Source organism: Charadrius vociferus, unplaced genomic scaffold (genome assembly GCF_000708025.1).
Source record: "Charadrius vociferus isolate BGI_N301 unplaced genomic scaffold, ASM70802v2 scaffold63, whole genome shotgun sequence".
NCBI classification, from domain to species: Eukaryota; Metazoa; Chordata; class Aves; order Charadriiformes; family Charadriidae; genus Charadrius; species Charadrius vociferus.
The window spans coordinates 824,461-846,959 of record NW_009647579.1 but is presented as its reverse complement, the minus strand read 5'-3'; the positions used below and the strand labels follow the sequence as shown (position 1 = coordinate 846,959).

Below are 22,499 nucleotides of genomic sequence, written 5' to 3'. Positions count from 1 at the left end.
CATTTAGGAAAGTTCTTTTTAATGGTTGTCTCATGAGTGGAATCATATTTCCTCCATATAGAAATGTTTTGATGATATTTGTTGCCCAAAAGTTCCTGACAGCTTTCTTCTCTCTTTCTGTGTTATCCCTTAACTTCTGTAAGTAGTGCTTTGCCCTCCTTTTATCTTGATGCTATCATCTTTCAGCCATTTGGGAACATCATTTATCATTCCCTGCATCATTTACCTTCTTGTACTTTGAAGTGTTGAATTAACTGTCACTGGGAATAGAAAATTTGCAAAGCTACTATTTCATTGAAGTGCATGACTAGTGATTTTAGCATTCTTATAAAAGTATAGGAGATAAATTGAATCTGATGAAGTACAAAATAATTGTGAAGTAAACATTTGGACCCTAATTTAGCATTTCTTTGGATCTTTTTTCTGCTGACGAGAGGCTATTATCTTTCAGTTTTGTAATGTATATAAAGTTGAGTGATCCATTCAGAAAACTGCATTAAATTTTTCACTTACATGTCAATCGCAATCTTCAATTTAGTTTCCAAATTTTTCTCTCACACTCCTCAACAAGCAAGCTGACTTTTAATAATATTTTTGAGTCAGAAATTTGGAAACTTTAAGTAACTATTTTACAATATGAGGGGGAGTTTGTATTCCATTTCTGTGTGATGAACACTGAAATGTCTGTCTAACTTAATACATTCACGCAGGTTCCTATATTGTCCCAGGCCATAATTTAAATCTAAACCAAAATAATAGCTATTCCTTATTCATGTAGTCTATATAAAACACAATTATACGGTCAAATTCCAGTTCTCTGATGCTTCCAGCCTGCCTCATGACTCTACTCGGCACATAAAAGCACAGTACTCGCGGGAGAAGACACCACCTCATGAAGCAAGCCTATGTGGATCGGGGAAAGTAGGAAAGGGGTGGGTTGGGAAGGTGGTACGGTTATAACAGGGTAGTGAAGAAAAAACAAAAGTTTCAGCATTAACCTCTCACACACATCCCTACAGAACTGCTGTCTGCTGTGGGTAGAGCTTCAGCAGCAGCATTGTGGCAACCGCTTTCGACACTGGTGCCTTGTCAGAGGGTTTGCAGTGTTCCCATGCCCCACAGCTTCACCCCGCTTCAGTCCCTCTGAATGTAGCAATGTTTCTCCCCTATTTTTCAATTGTTTTTTCATAAGGCTGTATAGGCTATGCCAGCAGACCTTCACTTTGACCTATTTCCTCACTCAAGTGCCTTAAGTCTTATTTCCTTCCAGGTCTACATACCAAAGGTTCCTATGTCAGCTTAGCTGCACAGCCCTCCTCAACCAATTGATCAAGTGCCTCTGTTTAGCCCCATCATATCTCCTAACCTAGCTTCATTTTTTGATTCAGAATGTTGGCTCCAATTTTAAGCTCTGTCCTCTAGGTATAATGGCCTATGGACCATTTCAGTCTCTTGGTAATTTATTTAAATATTGTGGAAATCAAAGCTCCTATTGTGGGATGGTGAAAATTCAACTAGGAACACTGTAGAGCCAGAGAGATTAGAATTCAAAGGAATATTATTGGGTTAGAGATTAGTCAATGAGCAAATTTGGGCATCGTTGTGGTTATTTGATAGTTTCCATGATTCAGAATTGGTGGGAGATGAATCTGACTTTACTTGACACTGTTTGTTGCAACAGATGTCCCGTTCCCATGGAAATGCAGTACAGTTATTACAGTCAAGTATAAGTGCAAAAATAAGGAGTATGTCAAGCAACAAAAAAGCTAGTGTAAAAAAAATTTCTCATTTTGTTTTGCTAGGCATTGTTTAAATTGGGAAATGAAGACTGGATAGAATTAGCACTATGGAAGCTGACTTCTGAGCTTAGCTGAGCAGTCCTGCTAGGATTTCCTGATACATATCATAGTCATAATCAATCTGAATTTAAAAAAATAATGGTATTGGGGTGTTTCAGGTCTAGTATCTTCTTTGATTAATATCTTTTTAATGTGGTGAAAGTTGGTGAAAAAATTCTAGAAACCCTGACACAAGTTCATCAGTAACAATTAGGGAATGTGTATATTTAACAAAATATAAAAATACCATTTCATATCCAGCTAAAGTGAAACAATATTGCATATTATCCTTGAAAAAATTCAGGAATAGCATCTGTAAAAGAGTAAGTGCTTTGTTACTATCCTTACTTGTTCTTCCATCTCAGGAGGCATCCACTGGTCTGTCGCTGGCAGAGCCCAGCTTCGTTATAATCATTGCACATTATATGTAGACAAGAATAACACTGTATTAACAGTAATAGATATGGACACTGCTAACTCTGTGTCAGAAATTGTGGACAACCTACTGTAAGTCTTCTTGACTGTACACTTCTAAGGAAAATGTTTCAGGAATCCTTCTCAAATTCCTATTGCCATAATGGAAACCCCTAATGAAATGGATATTCTTTCTTGCATATGTATTTCTGGAGTAATTCTGGAGCCTGCCTTAATCTTTGTCCTGGGAGATGGAAGTTAGTGCTAGATGTGAGGCTAAGCTCTCTTTGTTTATGTGCTTCATGTGAGGAGTAAGTGAATGCTTGCTTATTTGTTGTTTCTGGAGATATATTTGGGGTTGTTCTGAGGAGGATAACCCTGTACAGCAAGGAGCGAAGGGGAAAACTGTAGCAATTAAATCTATTTCTAAAATAGAGAAGTTTTTCTCCAATTATAAAACTATTACTGCTAGGCATTACAGATAGTGACTTTCTCAGAGAATAAGTTCTCTTTCTTTATTCTAAACAGCCAAGAGTCATTTAGCCTGGGAATGCATTTTTCCTCATTCTTGAGATGATTTTTGAGATGTTATGGTTTGCTAAGTGTTTTATCAAACTGAGCGTCCGTGGCCCTTGTATAGAGTCCTGCTGTAAAATGTTACCACTAGGTCTTTTCAATAGAATAACTTTCTAAAGGCTAAAGTTGCCTTGTATTTTTTTCTTGTAATGGTGGTTCTGCTTAAATATTCCCAGAATCACCTGACAGAAGAAGTCTACTAGTTTTACTCATGTTGTAAAAGAAATGGTAATACCTTCTGCTAAGGGCAAGAAGGAAAGAAAATTAATTGATGATGATTTTGAGTGGAAGCTAAACTCAGAAGGAGATTAAATTGAGGTTTGTTTTGTTGCTTTTAGTTTATTAATAAACCCTAGAGGGAATTATGTTATTGTGAGTTTATATTCTTAGCAGAAGATGAACTTTGTAGTATATTCAAATGTAGAACTAAATCAGACATTAACAGCTCAGCAGAAGGGTAGCAAATGGAAGAACTTCTGAAATGGCTGGTGGAACAACAGCTTCCGCAACATGAAAACTTAAGTGTACTGAAAAAGAGATGCTAATTCAGCATAGGGAGGAGTCCTTTTTCTGGTTTGTGGAGGAGAAACTTGAATGTGAAAAAATACCTTATTGCAAAGGAACTCTGCCGGTGTATACAGGCTCTGCCTGGGTTCAGGGGCTCCAGTGCATAGTGTGCCTTTGCCACTGTAATGAGCCTTCACATTGCTTTCACGTCACTACAGAGAATTTATTCAGGATCAAACCACTGGTGCAGACAGCAAAAGTCCCTCAAGTCTCATACATTATTGGGGACTCCCCAGACACATCTGCTGGTCCTGTCCTGTGTGAGGAAATAGGCAGATCAATCCCGGTCAATAGATCAGTCCGACTAGTAGAATGGTGAAGGTTTGAGTGAACTGAATTTAGAGAGGAAGGACAGACTGATTGTGTTTATGAAGGAAGATGCCTTCGTATATGAACTGGCATAGACAATCTGTCTTTCCTCTCATGAAGGTGCTTCCTGATTCATTAAGGGAGATGCTGATTACAGCACTTATCCACGGCAGTCCTTAATCAAAATGAATCAGTTGGAGAACAACTTAATTGCATTGGAGCAGAAGAAAGGGAACTAAATTTTAGGTCATTTCTTTTTTTTTTTTCTTTTTTTTTTCCGTAAAGAGTGACCACTGTGTTTTATGAGGCAGCCTGCTTCCCCATGTTACGTTCCATGCTTGCAAAAAAAAAGAAAACATTCCAATATTCAGATGGATAAACAGTTTCTTGAGTAAAATGTCTTTGCAGAATTTCTGTGCTGAGATAAACTCAGGGTTTTGTTTTGAAATGCATAAGGCTCCTGTAAACACCCTAATTTGGCTTTTGCAAAAAGCAGGAACTTCTTCCTATTCTATGGGGAATAAATATCTAACGGAGTAAGGAAGATCTGCAAGGCCAGACACTTAGGGCCGTACTGCATATAATCAGAGTTCTGTATTGCTTAGCATAAAGATGACTTACTCTGCAAGAGCGGAGGGTTGCTGATGTCAGACATTTAAGATGGTTAATGCTTTTGTAAATATTGATATAAATAAACATAGGAAAATATATGTAAATATAAATAAATATTTATTCTATAAATATAAATTAAAAAAAAAATAATGCAGGCCTGACACCATTTGCCTTTTTAAAGAAATTACTCTCTAAGAAAGCGACATATTTATTTTCTCATTTCATTTTCATTTGACTTATTTTAATTTGCTGACTAAAGCATCTGACAATGCCTGAAGCATTGCTCTGGAAATCTTATCTTTTATTTGTGTTAGTTTCCTTCTGTTTCCAGTAATCCAAAAGCAAGAATTTGAAGAAACCAGCATTCACATCCACTTCTGACAGCAGGAAGTGCTCTCCTCAAAAATTGCGAGGGAGCTTAACAAGCTCAGCTGCACAGATACGTTTAAGTAGAACAAAATTCTGAGTTAGTGCACAGATAACATCACTGGCTTAAAACTGTTAAACTGTTATTCATAAAAAGGCAACAATAATTAATAGCTGTCTAGAATTTTCAGGGGCCTAATGAAATTAGATGCCCAAGTCCTGGCAGAGGTGAGTGGTATTTGGAAACTAAAATTCCTGCAGCATCTCTGAAAATTTCATCCCTAGGAAATGGCAGCAATCTCCAACAAAACCATTATTTGAGACTATTTTTGTACTATTCCAACAATTTTGATTTGGTTCCATCTTACACCCTGCAGGATGTTGTACTGAATCTGGGAAGTGTTTAGATGTATTTGAATGCTTCTGCTTATATTGTTTAATTTTATAGCAAAAAATACTGAGCAATGAAATGTTTCAAAAGGTACTTCAAAGCACATACCTTTCCTTAGTTCACATCTGTCGGTAGCCTTAAGTGCTGGACCTTTCCAGTGGAATTTTTATTTTTCGGGAGGGTTGGGGATGATGCAGCTTTTGTTTCCTTGCTTTTTTCTTGATGTTATGTAACTACTTGAAGGAAATAGAAACACAGTCATTGATATGCTGCTAAATATATGAGAGGGGACTTTAATGTCAGTCAGAGCCTATGTGTGTTAACTAATATGGTGCCTCAAGTAAAGAATAAGCTTAGACGCTTCTCAGGGATATAAAAATTTAAGAAATAGAAAGGAGCTTGATTTGTTAATACTTAGTCTGATGCGTAAAGAGACATTATTAAGCACTGGAAAAAACAGTGTACTAGTAGAGGGGAAGAGAAGAAATAGAAATTTGAGAGCGGAAGAAGAATTCAAAACAGTGTTGGAGGAAATGGAAGTTATTAGTGACTCTGCTTATATATTTAGATGAGATTCCAACATTTGGGTGAACTTTGCTTCAAATTACACCTTATTTGTGAACACGTTGGTCTGCCAGCAACGTTTTGTTTCAGCAGAAACATATTATTGTTTGAATACATTTTCGTCAGACCTTACTCTTTGTTTCCCATGGACCCTGTCAACCCCCAGAATAGTGGGGGTTAGTAAGGATGAACCAAGTAAGCTTAGCGTGTAGCTTTAAACAACTTTGAATCATCAGACTGTGGGGAATTATTATGCCACATAAAGCATAGCTTTGTAAAAATGGCAGTAACTATTAGTATTAATTACTCATATTAGTTATTCCTAGGAGACTGGAAGGACAAAATTGGATAAGGTACAGCCTATTTAAAGAATGAAATTAAACTCATGGTGCTTCACGTTTCAGTCATTCCCAAGGACCCTTCACTGTATGTAACTAGTAACCATCCATCTGGTGATGTTATTGCATTATAGCAGGATAAGTGTCATTCTCTGTATGTGCCAATAACACTAAAAAACCCCCCTGATTTTATGTGTAACCAAGTTATTTGTTGCCTGCTTAGAAGCATGCATTTTGTGCTTATTAAAAAAAAAAAAAACAAAAAACCCAAAAAACAAACAAAACAAAAAAAACCCCAAACCCCCCAAAACTCAAAACAACAAACAATCATTCTTCAAGATGTTTCCTGTAAGAAATGTTTGACTACACTATTTTCTTCTTAACATGCCTACATAATTCTTTTCTGAGCCTGTGACTTTGTGATGTCCAGTTGATGATTTTGGGAATCATAAGGATTGTCTGCATTTTCTTTTGGGGAAAAACAATAATTGAGTAACCAAAGAGTTTATTACTAATTACACAATAACCTGAGTTTTTAAATTTAGTACAGCCATTCAGAGACTTTATCATTAGATATTCATTTTGTTGTTTTGAATTTGTGATATTTAACATTTTTCATCAAGCATTAACTTCTAATTAAATATTTGCTGATGATTTAAAAAAAATCCTAGCCAGTCCTGAGGATATTAGTGATACGTGTTCATTCTGAATGTAACTACCATCAGCTGAAGCTTTATCAATGATTAGAGAGCATATTGCTGGGTTTTTTTTCCTCAGAATCCCTAAGTTTTTAAAAAAGTTGCATGAGCTGTTACAGAGTTCTGCGGTATGTAAGAAATTGCTAGAGTGGCAAAGCAACAATGCAAAATACCTAGATCATGGCTTCCTTTGCAATTTTTTAATGGGATCTAGCATTAATTGTCTTAGCAGAAATACCCAGTGGCTAGCATTCTACTATTTCAAAGTATTTCTGCCAAAATGTCATTGCCCAGGGAATAAAACCATGCTCCTCCCCAGCAGATAATTCCCCACAATCTAACAATTTTTGTGAAATAAATACTGCAGCTTGAGTTGGTGACACAGTGAAAGATCGCAAATACGAGTCATCTATCATCCAGTTATTTGCTGACTCCACTTATGGAAGTGGCCAACAACCTGTTCATCTGCCAAACAAACAAAAACCCAAACAGGCTGGACTATAAGATTGCACTTCTATAGAAATGGATGCAACAGCCAACCCTTGGTGGTATTTGTAGATATCATAATTACAGGGCAATCTTTCTCTGCATGCTTCCATAGTTAGTTTTGAGAGTTAATGACCTGTTCTCTCAGAATTTCCCAGGAACTCCAGACTGGTTTTTCTTCTCAATTTAAAGAATTTCAAACACCTTAAAACTTTACTGACAGTCCCTTGGCTTCCATCCTATCCAATAAATTGTTTCTAGTAATCTCTTGAGAGTGAGTGGACTCACAAAATAGTACCGTACTGATATTTGACAAATACATAATGTCAGGGAAGAACAACCCTGGGCAATCATATGAAATCTCTAAACGCTCCAAGATGTCACCCCATAATCAGCAGAATGCTTTTTCACTTCCTGGTATACATGTGTTTGGGACTATTGACTGTCATACCACAGAAGGCTCCTCTCCATACAAATCATGTCAGCGTGCTTGACTGTACTGCTCTGGCCAAGGAGAGTAAATTCTTACCCTAGTTCAGCCGCGTTTGACTTTCCCGTGCAACGTCTGAACTTCCAGTGTTTTCTGAGTTGGTTTTGTTGTTGTTGGTTTTTTTTTGTTGTTGGTTGCTTTATTTAATAAAATACTGTTGCTTAATAGATTGAGGATTATATCGGGGCTGGAAATACCTCTTCTTATTGAAAAGGAAAACAAACCAAAAAAAGCAAACATGATCATAAGTTTGTTCCACCTCATGTCCCTATTGATTGCTTATCAGATGTAAACCTTGATCCTAAACTCCATTTCTGTTCCTGTCTGATGTCTGCAAACGTTCCTCCTCACCATGAGATAGTGCCAGCCTTCAGGCAATATACTTGTCTGGGAAGCTGAAACCCTCCTGAAGCAGACTGGGAGCTGCAAGACATGTAAAGTTCTAGATTTTCCTGCTTTGTTAATGTGAAACGTGCTTCATGAAATATCCTGGTCGTAATATATGACTTCTATTTTGAAAATCTGGGGAGTTGCTAGCTGTTGCTTAACTAATAACAAAAGCTTTGATAACAAAAAAAAAAAATCAAAATTGCAGGAATTCTCAAAAAAATGTATTGGAAATACTGCCTGTGTACAGAAAATGTGATGCTGATGCAGGGGTAGCAGTTGATGTAGTTTCAGTTGGGCATGACCGTCACCAACAGTATTTCTCTCTTTCTCAAAAGATTCTCTATTTTGCCTTATCCATTTGGCTAAACACAGATGCAACAAAGCAGACTTTGTGTTCTACAAAATCTCCAGTTGTCGTTATAACTGGATATGTCATGCTTTTATTATTGGATAAGCCTCTTCAACTTTAAAGATCTTCCCAAATTATAGGGGCAGAAAGAGTTTAACAGTAACTCTTAACTTCCAGATTGAGTTATCTTTCATATGTAGGTGCTGAAGCTCTACAGGCACAGAGAGCAGTGCTTGCCTTGAGCATCAGTTAGCCTTTGCTGTATGGCAAAGCTGTAGTCTGGCCAGGGGGCATGGCGAGAGGATAGGCTGAGCCATGTCACTCTCCTGTGGCCAATCATAAGCACTCTACATGTTTCTCTTGAATGGAACCGTTTTCTCCCTAAATTGAAGAAATGCGTTGAAACCTGATGTGCGGAATCAACTAATGCTTCATGCCACCTCTTTGTCTAGCAAACTGAAACCGGACGGAGCAAAGATGCTCCTGGGATACTAACTGGCTGTCATCCTTTCTGCTGCTGTGTTAGCCGATGAGATCTGAGTCTGGACCAGAAACAAAGTGCATGAAACTCACAGCCTCTTGTTCCTTGCTGGGAGAAAACAGCCTGAGGCAGTGTTGGCAGAGCTGACACCGGGAAAGATGTAGAACAGAGCTCCAGCTGCTTTGCTACTGCACATGCTGCTTCCACAATCCACATTTCAGCCCCTTCGTTTCTCTCATGGGAGACTGCAATAGGAATGAAGATGAGGCATCTTTCCTGCCAATGCAGATGGTGGGGTGGGCAGAGCTGCTATAGTTGAGATGGGGCCAGGGCTGGGTGGGACTGTGTTGACTGCAAGTGTAACTACAGAAGAATCGTTTCGATAAATTGCCTTATCTCATTTAAAATGAAGAGAATGTAATTGAAAAATGCAATCACGTGTCTGTAGTTGTTCCTTAGTTCTTAGAGATAATATTTCTTTTTTGAATATAGCTCGCTGATGATCAGGGATTGGTGTTGATGACAACTGTTGCCATGCCAGTATTTAGTAAGCAAAATGAGACTGTAAGTACTCAGACTATTTCTGTCATGTGGTAATGGGGTGATGGCAGTGAAGTTGCTTTCAGAGACCTAATGAGATTTCAGCCTACCCTAAAAAATTTTCTTCTCTTCGTACTATTTTGTCTGCAGTTAGTATCCCTTTGTTAGCATAAAAATGTGGACAAATAACCATACTCTGGAAACCGTAGTAAAATAACGAAACCCTATGTGTAAGAGAAAATCTCAGATGATGCTAGGCCTTAGGGTTTTCTTACTTCTATATTACATTTTTACAGGAAATAATCTATATCCTCCTCTTCTTTGCACTGATTTTCTTCTATTTCATAGACTCAAAATTTAATTAGTCGTATGTATATTATGTATATATGTGTTTATCTTTACTAATTTAATATGTTTTAAAAAAATTATATGTACTTTCTCCTTAACACTTAATATTTCTGTTTTGTTTATCAAATGGCAGAAGAAATTGGGAAAGAAGGGAGTAACATCTTTTTAACAGTAGTTTTTCATTCAAAAATTATTGTGCATGAGGAAGGTTTCTGTTGGGGGACTCAGCTATCAAAATTTGCATGCGTTTTCTGTATGAATTGCAGATAAAGTAGAAAGAAGCAATATTATCAATTAAATGATTATTTGATCAGATTAGTTGTAGTAGCCTCTGTTTTCCCCAATTTTTAAATAATTTGTTTGTTATCTGTTGACTTCTGCAGACTAGCTGCAATGTGAAATGAGCAGTGAGAAATTTCACTATTATTGTGGTTCCAAGTGCATCTTTTATTGTTCTTTTCAGAGATCTAAAGGGATTCTTCTGGGAGTAGTTGGCACAGATGTTCCAGTTAAAGAGCTTTTAAAAACTATTCCAAAATACAAGGTAATATACAAATAATAGTATGTCCTTTACAGGCAACATAATATAACATAATTTATTTAGCATGTTAATATTGTTTATACTGATGTAGCTCCATTATTTCACTTGTTTTCCTCAGGAATTTTAGGTCTGTATTGCTGATAGCTAAATGTCATTGGTCCTGAGATCGAGTGCAGTTTTTAATACCAAAATTAAGATAGGGCTTGATCTTCACATTTTTGCAGGTCACGATGTGCTCTAGGAGGTAATATTAAGTTTTGTCCATAATAAAATCAATGAAATGATTTAACCCCACAAAATAACCAGAAATTCATGCTGAAAATTTGCATAACTTTGTATGGAAACCATATGAAAATCTATCCTTAACACGCCTTTAGTTCCTCACTAACCAGACTAGGGTTTTCTTCTCTCCTCCCCAGTATTTACTAGATATTTCCCTCTACTTAGTTTTCCAAAGTCAGACAACTCTACTACAAAATTCTATAAAAAATTTCAACGTTTGGTGCACTTCATCTATCATGAAATGTTTGTAACTCCGTAAAAGTAGGCTTCAGGCAAATACAAATATTTACTTACTTTTCATTTAAATTTGATGCAATGCATTGGTATTTCACTACTTCTTTGTCTGAAATGCCTTACTATAGTGCTGTTTTATTCACAAATGAAAATTAAATGAATGTTTTCCAGTTAATTCCTTGCAGAATCTTTTTGTAAGACAAATGAGCACATAACACAATACCGTCGACAGCCTTTACTAAAAAGGTCAGCTGTTGGAATAGCTACATTCAGACGTGTACCTGTACATAGATTTGTATGTCGTATTTCCCTCTTAATTGGCTGCCATGCTCTCATTTACTGATTTCTAAGAGGGAGGAGGAATAAGCTGACTTGTGAGTGCCTATGTATATTCCTACATGGTTTTGTAGGTAATTCTAGTTAGGAGGAAAAAACCCACCCTCCTATCGATTTTAATTCTAACTTGAATACATTAGCAATTACCAAATGATTTGGTGGATCAGTATGCAATAACTGGAAAGTTTAAATTTAATGAGAATTTGATAAAAATAATGCATAAAATGCTGGCAATAATGTTGAAAAGGTGTATTGGAGTAATTTCCTGGGACCTGGATCCCGCTAGGCTAGATGCTATGCAAACACAAAACAGAAAGGCTGTTCCAACTGGAAAAAAGTTTGCAGAGTATGGGAAGAGGCAGTAGATGAGTACATACTGGTCTTGGAACATAGCAAACAGAGACATTGCTGGTCAGGATAGATAACAGAGAACAATCTCAGCACACGAACCACCAAAGTTAGTTAACTGCAACTTATGTTATGCTTTTGTGTATGCAGAAATAGAGAATCAGTAGAGGGTAGAAGAGAAAGCAGTAAAAATTGCTCCTTTGCAAAATTTGGAGCAAATGGAGCTCTTTGGAGCAGCCTCCTAAGGAAGGATAAGCTATGGATAGACCAAGTTTCATTTGTAAAGAGAAGGAAGAACAATGTTGTAGTAACTGCAGAAATGAAAGCCTGGCTGTGCATGGCTGGATAGAAAAGACCATATCACAGTGATGTTATTCAGAAGTCATGTGTAAGATTTGGATGTAGTCTGAATACAAGAACCTGGAGAGAGTGTGGGGTCTGAGTAACAGATATTGCAGCAGAGTTAGAGTGATTCAGAAAAGGAGAAGATAGGCAGGAAAATTAAAGTTTCTGGTTTTATCATATGATAATATATTTTTTAAGACTTCGTTTTCTGTGGAAGTAATACACCACCCTCCTTCTGAATATTAGAATTTTTATTTGATGGTACGTTCTATATTGCAGGATGTAATGCAAGAGAGGATTATTACAGGAGGCACCAATATCACGCAATACATTTATGTTAGGGAAATCACTTGAGTTATAACTTCCAGTCTCACATACCATAAACATTTCTGAACAGTAAAAAGACCATGCAATTGCAAGAGCATAATCACCCCTGGGACCCATTCCTGTAGAGGCAGCACGTGAAATAAAATTCACACAAGGATATAAAATGATTGGTTGGAAATAGAATTCTGCTGACCTGGAATTCTCTCAGCTTGGATGAGGTGGATTTTATGCCGAGGAAGATGAATAATAACAATGAGCTATTTTCAGCAGTTGTTATCTAGACTAAACTTCCCCAGATGTCAGTGGCAGTTTCTCCTGAACAAGGTAGGGTGGAATTTAGTAATACTTAGTTTTCATGTGGCATTTTACAGCAGTTAGAGAAAGGTTTTTTGTTTCCGAATCTGTCATTTAGAGAGAGAGTTCAAGGTTTAAAATGGAAATACTGCTGTAAGTGGTAGTATCTCTCAAATCAAAGCATTTTAAGTGCAGAGAGTGTGCAGTTTCACGTATTGCACCACACACAATAAAATACTACTCTTGGAATCTGGGTATGCTTCAAATAGGCAAATATTTTTTTCCACTGAAGTATACCACCCACATTTGTTTCCTTACCTGACTTCCATTGCGTGGATGTCAGTCTGCAGTTAGCAACACAGACAATTACACTTGAGGTCTGATATTTAGCCAACAGCTAGTTCACTTGTCATACTATAATAGGTAAAATATGTCCCCTATTATTATTTTGGTTATCCCTCCTTTATGAAGAAATGCCAAGAACATATCACTTTGTATTTCTTCCACTGAAGTTTATTGCTTTAGGAAAATGGCTAATTTATGAAACAATCTTCTGTATGGCAGATACAGCTGACCAGATACAATCATTCACAGAGAGACATGGTATAAATCTACCTGGTGTGTTTTCTCTATGACCTTGCCATAATATCATACTCTGGTTTATATTTCCAGAAAATTACAGAAGCCAACAGATTTGCTGTCCTACTTGCATCTTAGAAATAATTCTCATGTTGCTTTATGCCAGACAAATTCCTAGGGACCCACTTCAGCAAAGCATTTAAGAATGTACTGAAGTAAAATAAAAAGCTTGTTAGTAGTGAGAAATGTAAAGGAAATGCCAAAGCAAGATAGTTCTGGGGGGTTGGGTTTGGTTTTTTTTTGTTTGGGTTTTTTTAATACCTCAGTGCGTCAAGATTCTTAAATAAAGATATATGGGATGTTATATTACCTTACTTCAGAACCAAAAAAAAAAAGGTGAAAAATTACAGTGAGATGTACTCTTTGCATGGTAAAAGTTACATACTGAAGCTGCAGAAAGAGTCTACATTAGCAGCAAGTTCATGCAAAGAAGGGATGTTTGAATGACCACGTGAATGATTTGAAGGTACATTTATTGCATTCAGTGGGTGCAATCAACTGTGTAATAGCCATATTGTTAAAAGAGTAGTATTGTTATTTAAATAAGTACAGCGCTAAATTTGATTACCTATACCATTAGGCCTCGTAAAGCATTTCATTGCTTTCAAATGATTTCCCATAGTTCCACTCGGTACAAATATGTAAACTACATGAGTTTCTTTGGTAGAAATATGCCTTCTTCTGTGGCTGCAGATGAACGTGAATTAACAGAGAGGTAAAATACCTTTAAGACTGATAGATGTAAATATCACATATGACAGGCCACTGCTTGCTCACTATAACTGTACATTCAATACTGTTGGTTTAAGTGATTCTTTTCCAACATCACTTGAACAACTGAAGTAAGCTGAACCCAGCCACTCCTGGGTATATGTGAATTGACGAAATTCCAGTATGCCTTCGTGTGGGCACATTGTATGGTGTATGCCGCCTGCTATGGAGTCTCGTGTACATGTGCATATCTAATTCACTCGAAAGCACATAGGAAGAAGTGCCCCAGATAGCAAAGTGTGTGTGTGACATTTTGAAATTGTGCTATATGCTGAATTCATCACAATGACAGGTTCTCATTTTCACAAAATGTCAAGGATCAGAGCTTTGCATATGTTATAATGAAATACCATGTGGATAAGAGTTTTGAATGCCAGCTTTAAGCCCTGGGTAACTAAATTCTTGCCTGATTTTTTGTTTCAGAATTTACTGGAGACTGTGCTAATTAGTATTTCTTTCTCATTTACTCTTACAGTTAGGTATTCATGGATACGCTTTTGCAATTACAAACAATGGGTATATTTTGACTCATCCAGAACTTAGGCCTTTGGTAAGAATACTATTTGCTGATCTATTTTATCTAGCTATATATGTTGCATTTGTTTTGCTTTCATTGTGAATAATGTAATAGTCATTAAAAAATTAAATACAACAGATCAGTTACTTATATTGCTTTATAATGCATAATTCTTGGTAAATTTACCTCTGGAAACAAAGGTTAGCATGAAAAAAGTAAAGGAAAATAAATATACAAGTTCTTTCTGCAAAAGATGCAGGCCTCCATTACTGCAAAATAGCAAAGCCAAAAATTGCTATAATTATGTTCATTTTACATTGAAATGGAATGCCAGAATGCTCTATTGCTATGTAATAACCCCTATTTGTCACGTTAAAAGTGTTTAAGCTAATTTAATATACGTGCAGAAATTTCAATAAAACGTATTCTTAAGCAAAATAGGGGGCAAGGGATTTTTGTACTAAAAGAGAAATAGCAGCCAATATTACCTTTAGTTTCTCTTATAATCTTGTTTGCATTAATCACAGAAAGAAAAATAGAGGTGCCTGTTATGCAAATGTTTATCAACTTAACACCCTAGAGACCTGGTACGTTCTTGGTTGCATCATTGTTTAGGAACAGCACTTGCAAGTGTTCCATCACTATCAAATGTTTGCAAAGGATCAGTATTAATGATTCCGATGCTGTATACACATGGATGCCATATGTATTTCTCATGCAGACACTTCAAGTAATGTCCAATTTCAACAATATTTTAGTAGAAAACAGAAATATTAATTGGATGAATAATTTCACATAAAAATTATTGAAAAGCATGATTTATTAAGTCATTAGCATATCTGCTGTTTTCATTTGGCAAAAGAGTTTGTCTTTCTAAGATATGGGCTAGGAATTACACACTTAATTAACATTTGTATTTGCACTTATTGTTTCCCCATTTATTTTTTAACTGAAGGAGAGCTTATGAAAAGTTCCACAGGGAGACTTCCATGGGTGAATAGAAAAACATTTTCTCAGGAACTTCACTGTTACGTGAAGAGGCAATCTAATGGTAAAGCAGACATTATAGTATCTTGGAAGGAATTTTAGAATAAATGGTTTAATTGTCATTTTTGTTCTAAGAATATCACCAGTGATTCTGGGTGGTAGAATTTTTCACAGCTGTGGAAAGGAAGACAATGTCTGTAGAGAATTTGGCAAATCACTGACCAATAAGCAATATAATTCTCAGAAATGGCTCTTCCGATTTAATCCATTGTTGGTTTTTTTTACCATTCCACTGGTGAGTCACTAAAGCTATATATCCAGGTGTAGACAGCTCAGACCCCAGTCAGTTAAATTATCATGCTCCAGTGACATTGTTTTTTTTTTTCACCTCTACGCTCCCCACAGGTGATTTCTCACAATGATGAATTTGTATCTTCTTGTTTTATGGGAAGTAGGAGCTCTGCTACCCAAATATATAAATATTAGGGAGTGAAAAACTTCCAGCCTCAGTAGAAGCAGTTTACACTTAAGGAAGATAGAAAACTCTAAATCGATACCTAAGCATTTCACCTCTCAGTCAAACTGTGGTTTGTCTCTACAAGATAGTACATACTTTTCAAGTATTTAAGTGTAGGATTTATGAGAGTGATTCACCTCACACAGGCCCATCTGCTCCAGCAATATCCCATTACCAGCAATATCCAGCATGAGATTGCTCCTGAGGAAGATGCAGGAACTGAGTAAGAGGATGTGGAAAATCTTGCAGCAGTCAGTATAACTTTTAAGAGTGTCAGATAGGTTTCTGCCTATAAAAATTTGATTCTGATATTTGAACATTAAGACTTATTAGACTGCATACTTCTGTTATCCATACTAACTTACTCATTTTTGTCAGACAGACTTCTCGTAGTAATGGTTTTCCTTATTGTAAACATTTTATGCACAGCTTTTATTTTGAATTAAAATTTTAAATTTAGTTAGAAGTAGTTCTTCTATTATGAATATGGAAAGCAGAAGCTCCTGATCTACATTTTTCTTTTCCATTTCTTACTTTTTGTAGTAATATGTAATTGTTATCTCATTGAATCTTCTCATCACAGTAAGCAACCAATATTTTTAGTCTTGCTGTAATCTTACTTTTCTGCATTTCGGCATTTTGTTGTCGTGTTCTCTGTATTTTTCTGACCTCTTATTTATCATCCATTCCCCCATGTTCTTTCCTTTTCTGACTGAGAGTGCCTGCTGAGCTATGTTTGGTAACTACAGCAGAGAAGAGGCTGCAATAGGGGCTGTACAAACCTCCTTACAGCACCTGGATTATAAGCAAAGACTTTTAATGTGCCTTCAGGTCTCTTCTGCTGCATCTTCACTGCGTTGTTAGCTCAGCTGACTCGTCCATGTTGAGTGACTATTTGTGTAATTTTGCTGTTATCTCACATCCAGCTGCATCATGCACATAACATAAAAATTGCTTAAAAGAGCCAAAGTTACGAGAAAACAGACTAGATCTAGAAATTGACTGTCATAGCATTCTGTATCTTTTCCTACAATTTCTTTTTTTTTATTATTATTTTGCTATGTTAATTACCCTCCGTGGTTAAAATGCTGAAATACATGTTGTTCTGCTTTAATGTAAGCTTTTTATATTAAACTTTTTTTTTGTTGGTGGGAAATGCTGGTGTGGTGAGAAGTTATCTTCAAAATTTTTAGCTGTTGCAGAGGAAAACGTGATGGGGTTTAGTTCATGATTGGCCACTACCTTTGCAGTATTTTTCCTTATCTCTGTATGTATCCAAATCCATGGCATTTTTTTAATAGCCCATTCTAAATTGGATATAAATGCAATATTTTTATGGCATTCTCCAGTTTTCATAATACTAAAATTATGACTTTGTCTTGATTCCTAAACATGCTTTTGAAATCTTCAGGTATCACAGGTACATCTGACAGCCTGTACTTGCAAGCCATAGGAGTATATATTTGAAAGTTCCCTATCTACCTTGCTTTTGCTGTACTGTCCCTTCTGGAAAATTACTTTGTTCAAAGATATTAGTATTTATTCATTACAGAATAGGTATTTTAATAAATAGGAGGCAATGAAATCCAGGAACAGTGGATAGCTTTAAGTTAGACTGACGGAGGGTGTTATCCTCTTTCCTATTTCTTTTGTGGGGGCATGTTTTAATGAGGCAAAAGGTGGTTTTCTGTTACTATCCCTCGCCCCAGTGTACATCTTGAAGGCACTTATTTCATTACCTTATACAACAGTCTCTCTTTCTGAAATCAAAACGTTGGGCAGTAGCCCATAAGCTGTCAGCTACAGGGAACTCATTGTGATATATTCATGGTCTGTTCATTTCATTTTTTTGGAAGAGTCATTTTTACCTCTGGGTTCTGTCAGTAGTGCGTAATGGGAGTCTTCTGTTGATTTGGTGGAGTTTTTGAGAGTGAAGTGATTGCTGGCCTGGGCCCTTAGATTAATATTGCAGGCCGAATCTTGATACCATCGTAACTAGTGGCAAAACATTCTCCGAGATTTGTGACAGTAAGTATGTGAAAATAGGCAATGTAGGACTAGAATTAGATGGTTTGCCAAAGATATTATCTAAAATTAAAACTATTTGGGTACGTTAGAGTTTACATTCAAGTCACATTGATTACTGACTTGATCCGCACTGGTTTATATCGCTGTTATATATTCCTGTGGTGATGTAAAGCTAGAATATTACTAGACTCCCGAGTTACTAATCCCAGCGGCCATATCTGTTAGTTCTGCAGATGACATACTGCTTTTTAAAGGAATTGTCTTATGGGACGCAGAGCAGCCAGCCCGGATAGCAAACCGTCGCCAAGGAAGAGGGCTTCCTCTTGCGCAAGATTTTTATCGCACGCTGCCCAGTCTATTTAACCCTTAATCTAGCTGCATGGGGTTTTGGTTTGTTTTTTGTGGTTTTTTTGGTTGGGTTGGGTTGTTTTGTTTTTTTTTTTTTTTATTGTGTGTGTGTGTGTGTGTGCTGATTATCCTATTGGGTTTATGTTTAAAAATGTGTTTTTCTTGGAGATTTCCTCTTTGCTGGGTTGTTGATTGGTTGTTGTTTTTTGGGGTTTTTTTTTGAATAAACTTGGCTTTCGGTTAGGATGACTGCTTGGGCAGCTGGTGGGAGTCATTGAAGGAAGGATGAAGAGGAAGGTAATGGATGAGTTTTAGTGCACGTCCCGCCATATGGTGGCGCCCCAGCACCGCCGAGGGGGCGCGACAGTCCGCGATACTCCGCGATATCCCGCGCCCGCCGGTCGGAGGTGTCCCGCTGCTCATGGACAAACGAGGTCGCCTGGAGAAGGATGGGGGGGCGGGTTCCGCGGTGCAAACGGTAGTGTCCGAATCCAGAAACTCCTTTCAACTGGAATTTAAATGAAAAAAAAAAAAAAAAAAAAAAAAAAAAAAAGCCTTTGCCATCTTTCTGCTGTGTTTCAAAGCCTTTATTATTATTATTTATTACGTAGTGGATGAGTACTTTTAAAATGTTTTTACATGTTATAACCTTTTTAGGGTGCATTTCCCAGCAAAAATACTCCATTGGTAACTCAAAAAACATATCGCCGATGGTAATATTTCAAAATTTTTTATTTTAATATTGCTGTATTAGAATGCTTCTATATGCTGCATTTTGATTAAAAGTCTGTATTTTTACGGAGTAGTATTTTATTTTCCACGAGAGAATATTTTAAATTGTATGATGTAATTTTGAGTTGTATTGTTTAAAATCCACGACTTACTGTTTAGAAGAACATGAATTGTTTGGGAGTTCAAAACTGAATTTTGAGATTTTCAAGGCAGGAACTTGGTTTCTGAGGTTCCTTGCGTATGCTTGAAAAGTGTATATGAGGACAAAGTTTTTCTCAGCGACAGTTATGTCAGATCTCATTGCTTTCTTTTCAGTATCTTGTTAGCACTTGCAGTGTGCTAGGTGTTACTCCATTAAATTTTAAAATGCAAAATATGTAATGATGATGTTACATTTTGCCAAAGAAATGAGTTTACTGAATGTAAAGGAAGAGCAATAAGCAAGGGGCTCTGAGCAACCTGATCAAGTGGGAGGTGTCCCTTCCCATGGCAGGGGGGTTGGAACCAGGTGATCTTTAAGGTCCCTTCCAACCTAAACCATTCTGTGATATGTACTTTTTACATATGTTTGAAAACCACTGTATTAATTGTGGCTGATTGGTCATGACTGTGACTGTTACTGCATAGTCTGTTAGATGTAGGTCCCAGAGGAAAACTGCTTTTTTAGGATTACAGAGAAATTAAGGAATGCCACTGAAAGATTAGTGTCTGCCATAGTCACGGATTGGCACCTTTGTGAATCTTATCTGGTGTTAGGGAGTTGTGCTGTTGCCTCTCAGTCCTAATATTTGTGTGGTTTTCAATGAATAATAGCAAGATTGCTAGTAGATTTTGTGAAATCTGTGGCTTTTTTGATTCATAGTTGGCAATGGAATTTGTATTTTTGTTCAGGGAGTAAACAGGGATTTTGTTTTCAGTAATTATTAGATTCATTTAGGGTAGAATACTCAAAGTTCCTGAACACGGAGCTCAAGTTCCTTAATAAAAGCAAATATGCATTTAAAGACAAATGCATATTTTATGGAATCAAATTGCATCTTTTATTCAGATTCTGCCTTTTTTTTTTTTTTTGATAAATATAGGATTAGGAATGTGTTATGACTTAGGAATTAGTCTAATAACATCCATGATGATTAAGGATTTTGTAATATTCTGAGTTTAAGTCATCATCTCTTTCTCTGAGCTTGAGGCATATACTCCTACTCTCTGTATGAGCTCTGGAAGGCTAGTAATGGTGATTTTTTGTATGGCTATATGGGAATGCTCTTTTTATCACTGTAAACCAATTCAATTGATAAATTGCTTTCTTTAAAATGATGCACATCTTTATTTTATTTGATGAGTCTTAATAGAGAAATTTATACATAGAAATCAAAGCCCATGTGTATATCACAGTACCCTCACTGACATATATTGGTGGTTTAGCTGCCTGAGTAAGTTACCATTTTAAACTTCCAATGTTGACTGTCACGATATATTGTGCTAAGGTAAAGCACCTGGAGTATTTAAGGATTGCTAGAACAGTATTAAGTCTTTTGTAGCTGCAAATTTTGGGAAAATTTGTTTCTCCTAATATAGAAAAACAGAGAAATCCAAGTCTCGGGGGAAACATTAATGCCCCACTTAAGCAGTGTTAGCCTTTCATAAGCAGCAAATCTCATTTCTCTCTGGGGAGTCCCGCCTGGAACGTAAGATAACCTACACTTACCCTTGCTTTATTCAGCGACTCCATAAAACTCTACAGCTGTAGCTGACAGCAGAATATTTAAATGATTTGAACAGTGTAAATGCCTCACGTTCATTTAAATAACTGAAGAATTCAATCACTTGAATGCCAATGATTATTCCTGTTGCAGTTTACATTTCAAAAAAGACAGCCCATCTGAATCCCTGTGAGAGCATTAAATTGCTATCTAATTAGAAGTGCAAAATTACATATATTTAAAAGATAATTAAAGGTTTGAAGCCTGTTGAATAACTGGTTGTACATATAAATGAATCACAGAAAAATTTGTTAGCAATATGTGAAGCTTTCTTTTATTCTTTGCTTTCAGCTTTGAAGTTAGGTATAACTGAGCTCATGGGTTTAAGTCTGGTAGTATTAAGATAAAGGCAGATGTTTTTAATTATTTCTACTCAAACCCCAAATAATTATAAGCAGCTGCCAGTTTTACATAATCCCAAATGATAAGGTCCTGAGAATGCAAATAAAATCCTAAATAGAGGGGTTGTTTTTTTCAGTGGAGTAAACCACATATATGTCACATTGCTAATCAACTGCAATCCACCTGAAAACGTGAGCTCAGCTGATGTACTCTTTGTCCAGTCTGTAGGTGTGTGACTTAACGCTGGTTTTTGTATTTGCTTTTACCTCACCCTGTATATTCCCATGTTTTGTTTCATCAATTTAAACATTGCTTCAGCGTTTTAATGCAAATTTGTGTTATGAGTGTAAATAGAGTAATTTAAATACATGTGGCGGGAGAATTATTTGCTTCTGTTACTTCGCTAGAGGGTTTTTCAGTGTACATGGTACATCTAGTTGTTCCTACTTTATATCTGCGTGGCAACTTAGAATTGCATTATTCTCTTTTCCCTAGCAAATGGCAGTGGCTCCCGTTGACAGCTTTTCTCTGCAGTATTTCTGCAAATTTTATAGTGTGGCAGTTTTTCACTGCCATCTGACATGAAAAATCAGTCCAAAATAACTGGGTTTTGCTGCCAACTGTAACATAGGAACTTCTGGATTAACTTTGTAAATAAGAAGCTTGTCATGAAGGTCTCTCTTTGGAAAGGGAAGTTGTTCTTCCTATTTTCCTAAGAAAATCAAGATATTACCTTTTTTAATATAAAATAAGGAGCTTTGTATAGAAAGCAACTTTGGTTTTGACTGGACAGCTGTGAGTGTTCTACAAATTCAAGATAAAGTGCAGACCAATAAAATATCGTTTGGGGCCGTAAACTAGATGCAAATAATGAAATAAAAGTATCACAAAAGACAAATCAGGATCATGTGAGCAGGAAAAAAAAAATCCAAATGAAATAAAGAGCTTAAAAGCCAAGCAGTAGGGATTTACAGTGAGATAGGATGCTGCTTCACATGTATCCCCAGGCAGAATGTTTTGAAGCTATGTAGCACATGGTGAATGGAAGCTCAGTCACTGCGGGTGATGTTATATAGACAGATGAAGCAGTGAAGGGAATTTTTCACTACTTTTTTTTTTTTTTTTTTTTAATAAATGTCAGAGTATAACTCATTCTACTGAAGTGATCTCTTCTCCTGTCTTCCTATGACCTTCCACTGTATTTTCCATTATCATTCCTTTGTGCCATAGTATTTAAACTCTAAACGTTTTATGATGGACTTTATTAATGGACTAATGTTGAAGGACTTAATCCCTATTTAAAGGAATTTGCAATTTGGAATTTTTACAATCCTTGCTGAAAAGTAGGAAGGAAATGCCCCCCTCCCCTTCCTTTCTGTGCACGTTTGCAT

The 22,499-nt window shown here is 36.5% G+C and overlaps 1 protein-coding gene across 1 annotated transcript in view; it reads left to right on the top strand.

Annotated features, from left to right (window-relative positions):
• CACNA2D3 (calcium channel, voltage-dependent, alpha 2/delta subunit 3) overlaps positions 1-22,499 on the top strand; it is a 459,453-nt gene that overhangs the window by 327,600 nt on the left and 109,354 nt on the right. The window contains exons 15-17 of the mRNA XM_009880928.1: positions 9,362-9,433; positions 10,221-10,301; positions 14,350-14,424. Of these exons, the coding sequence (XP_009879230.1) occupies positions 9,362-9,433; positions 10,221-10,301; positions 14,350-14,424 (228 nt within the window). The remainder of the gene's footprint in view (positions 1-9,361; positions 9,434-10,220; positions 10,302-14,349; positions 14,425-22,499) is intronic.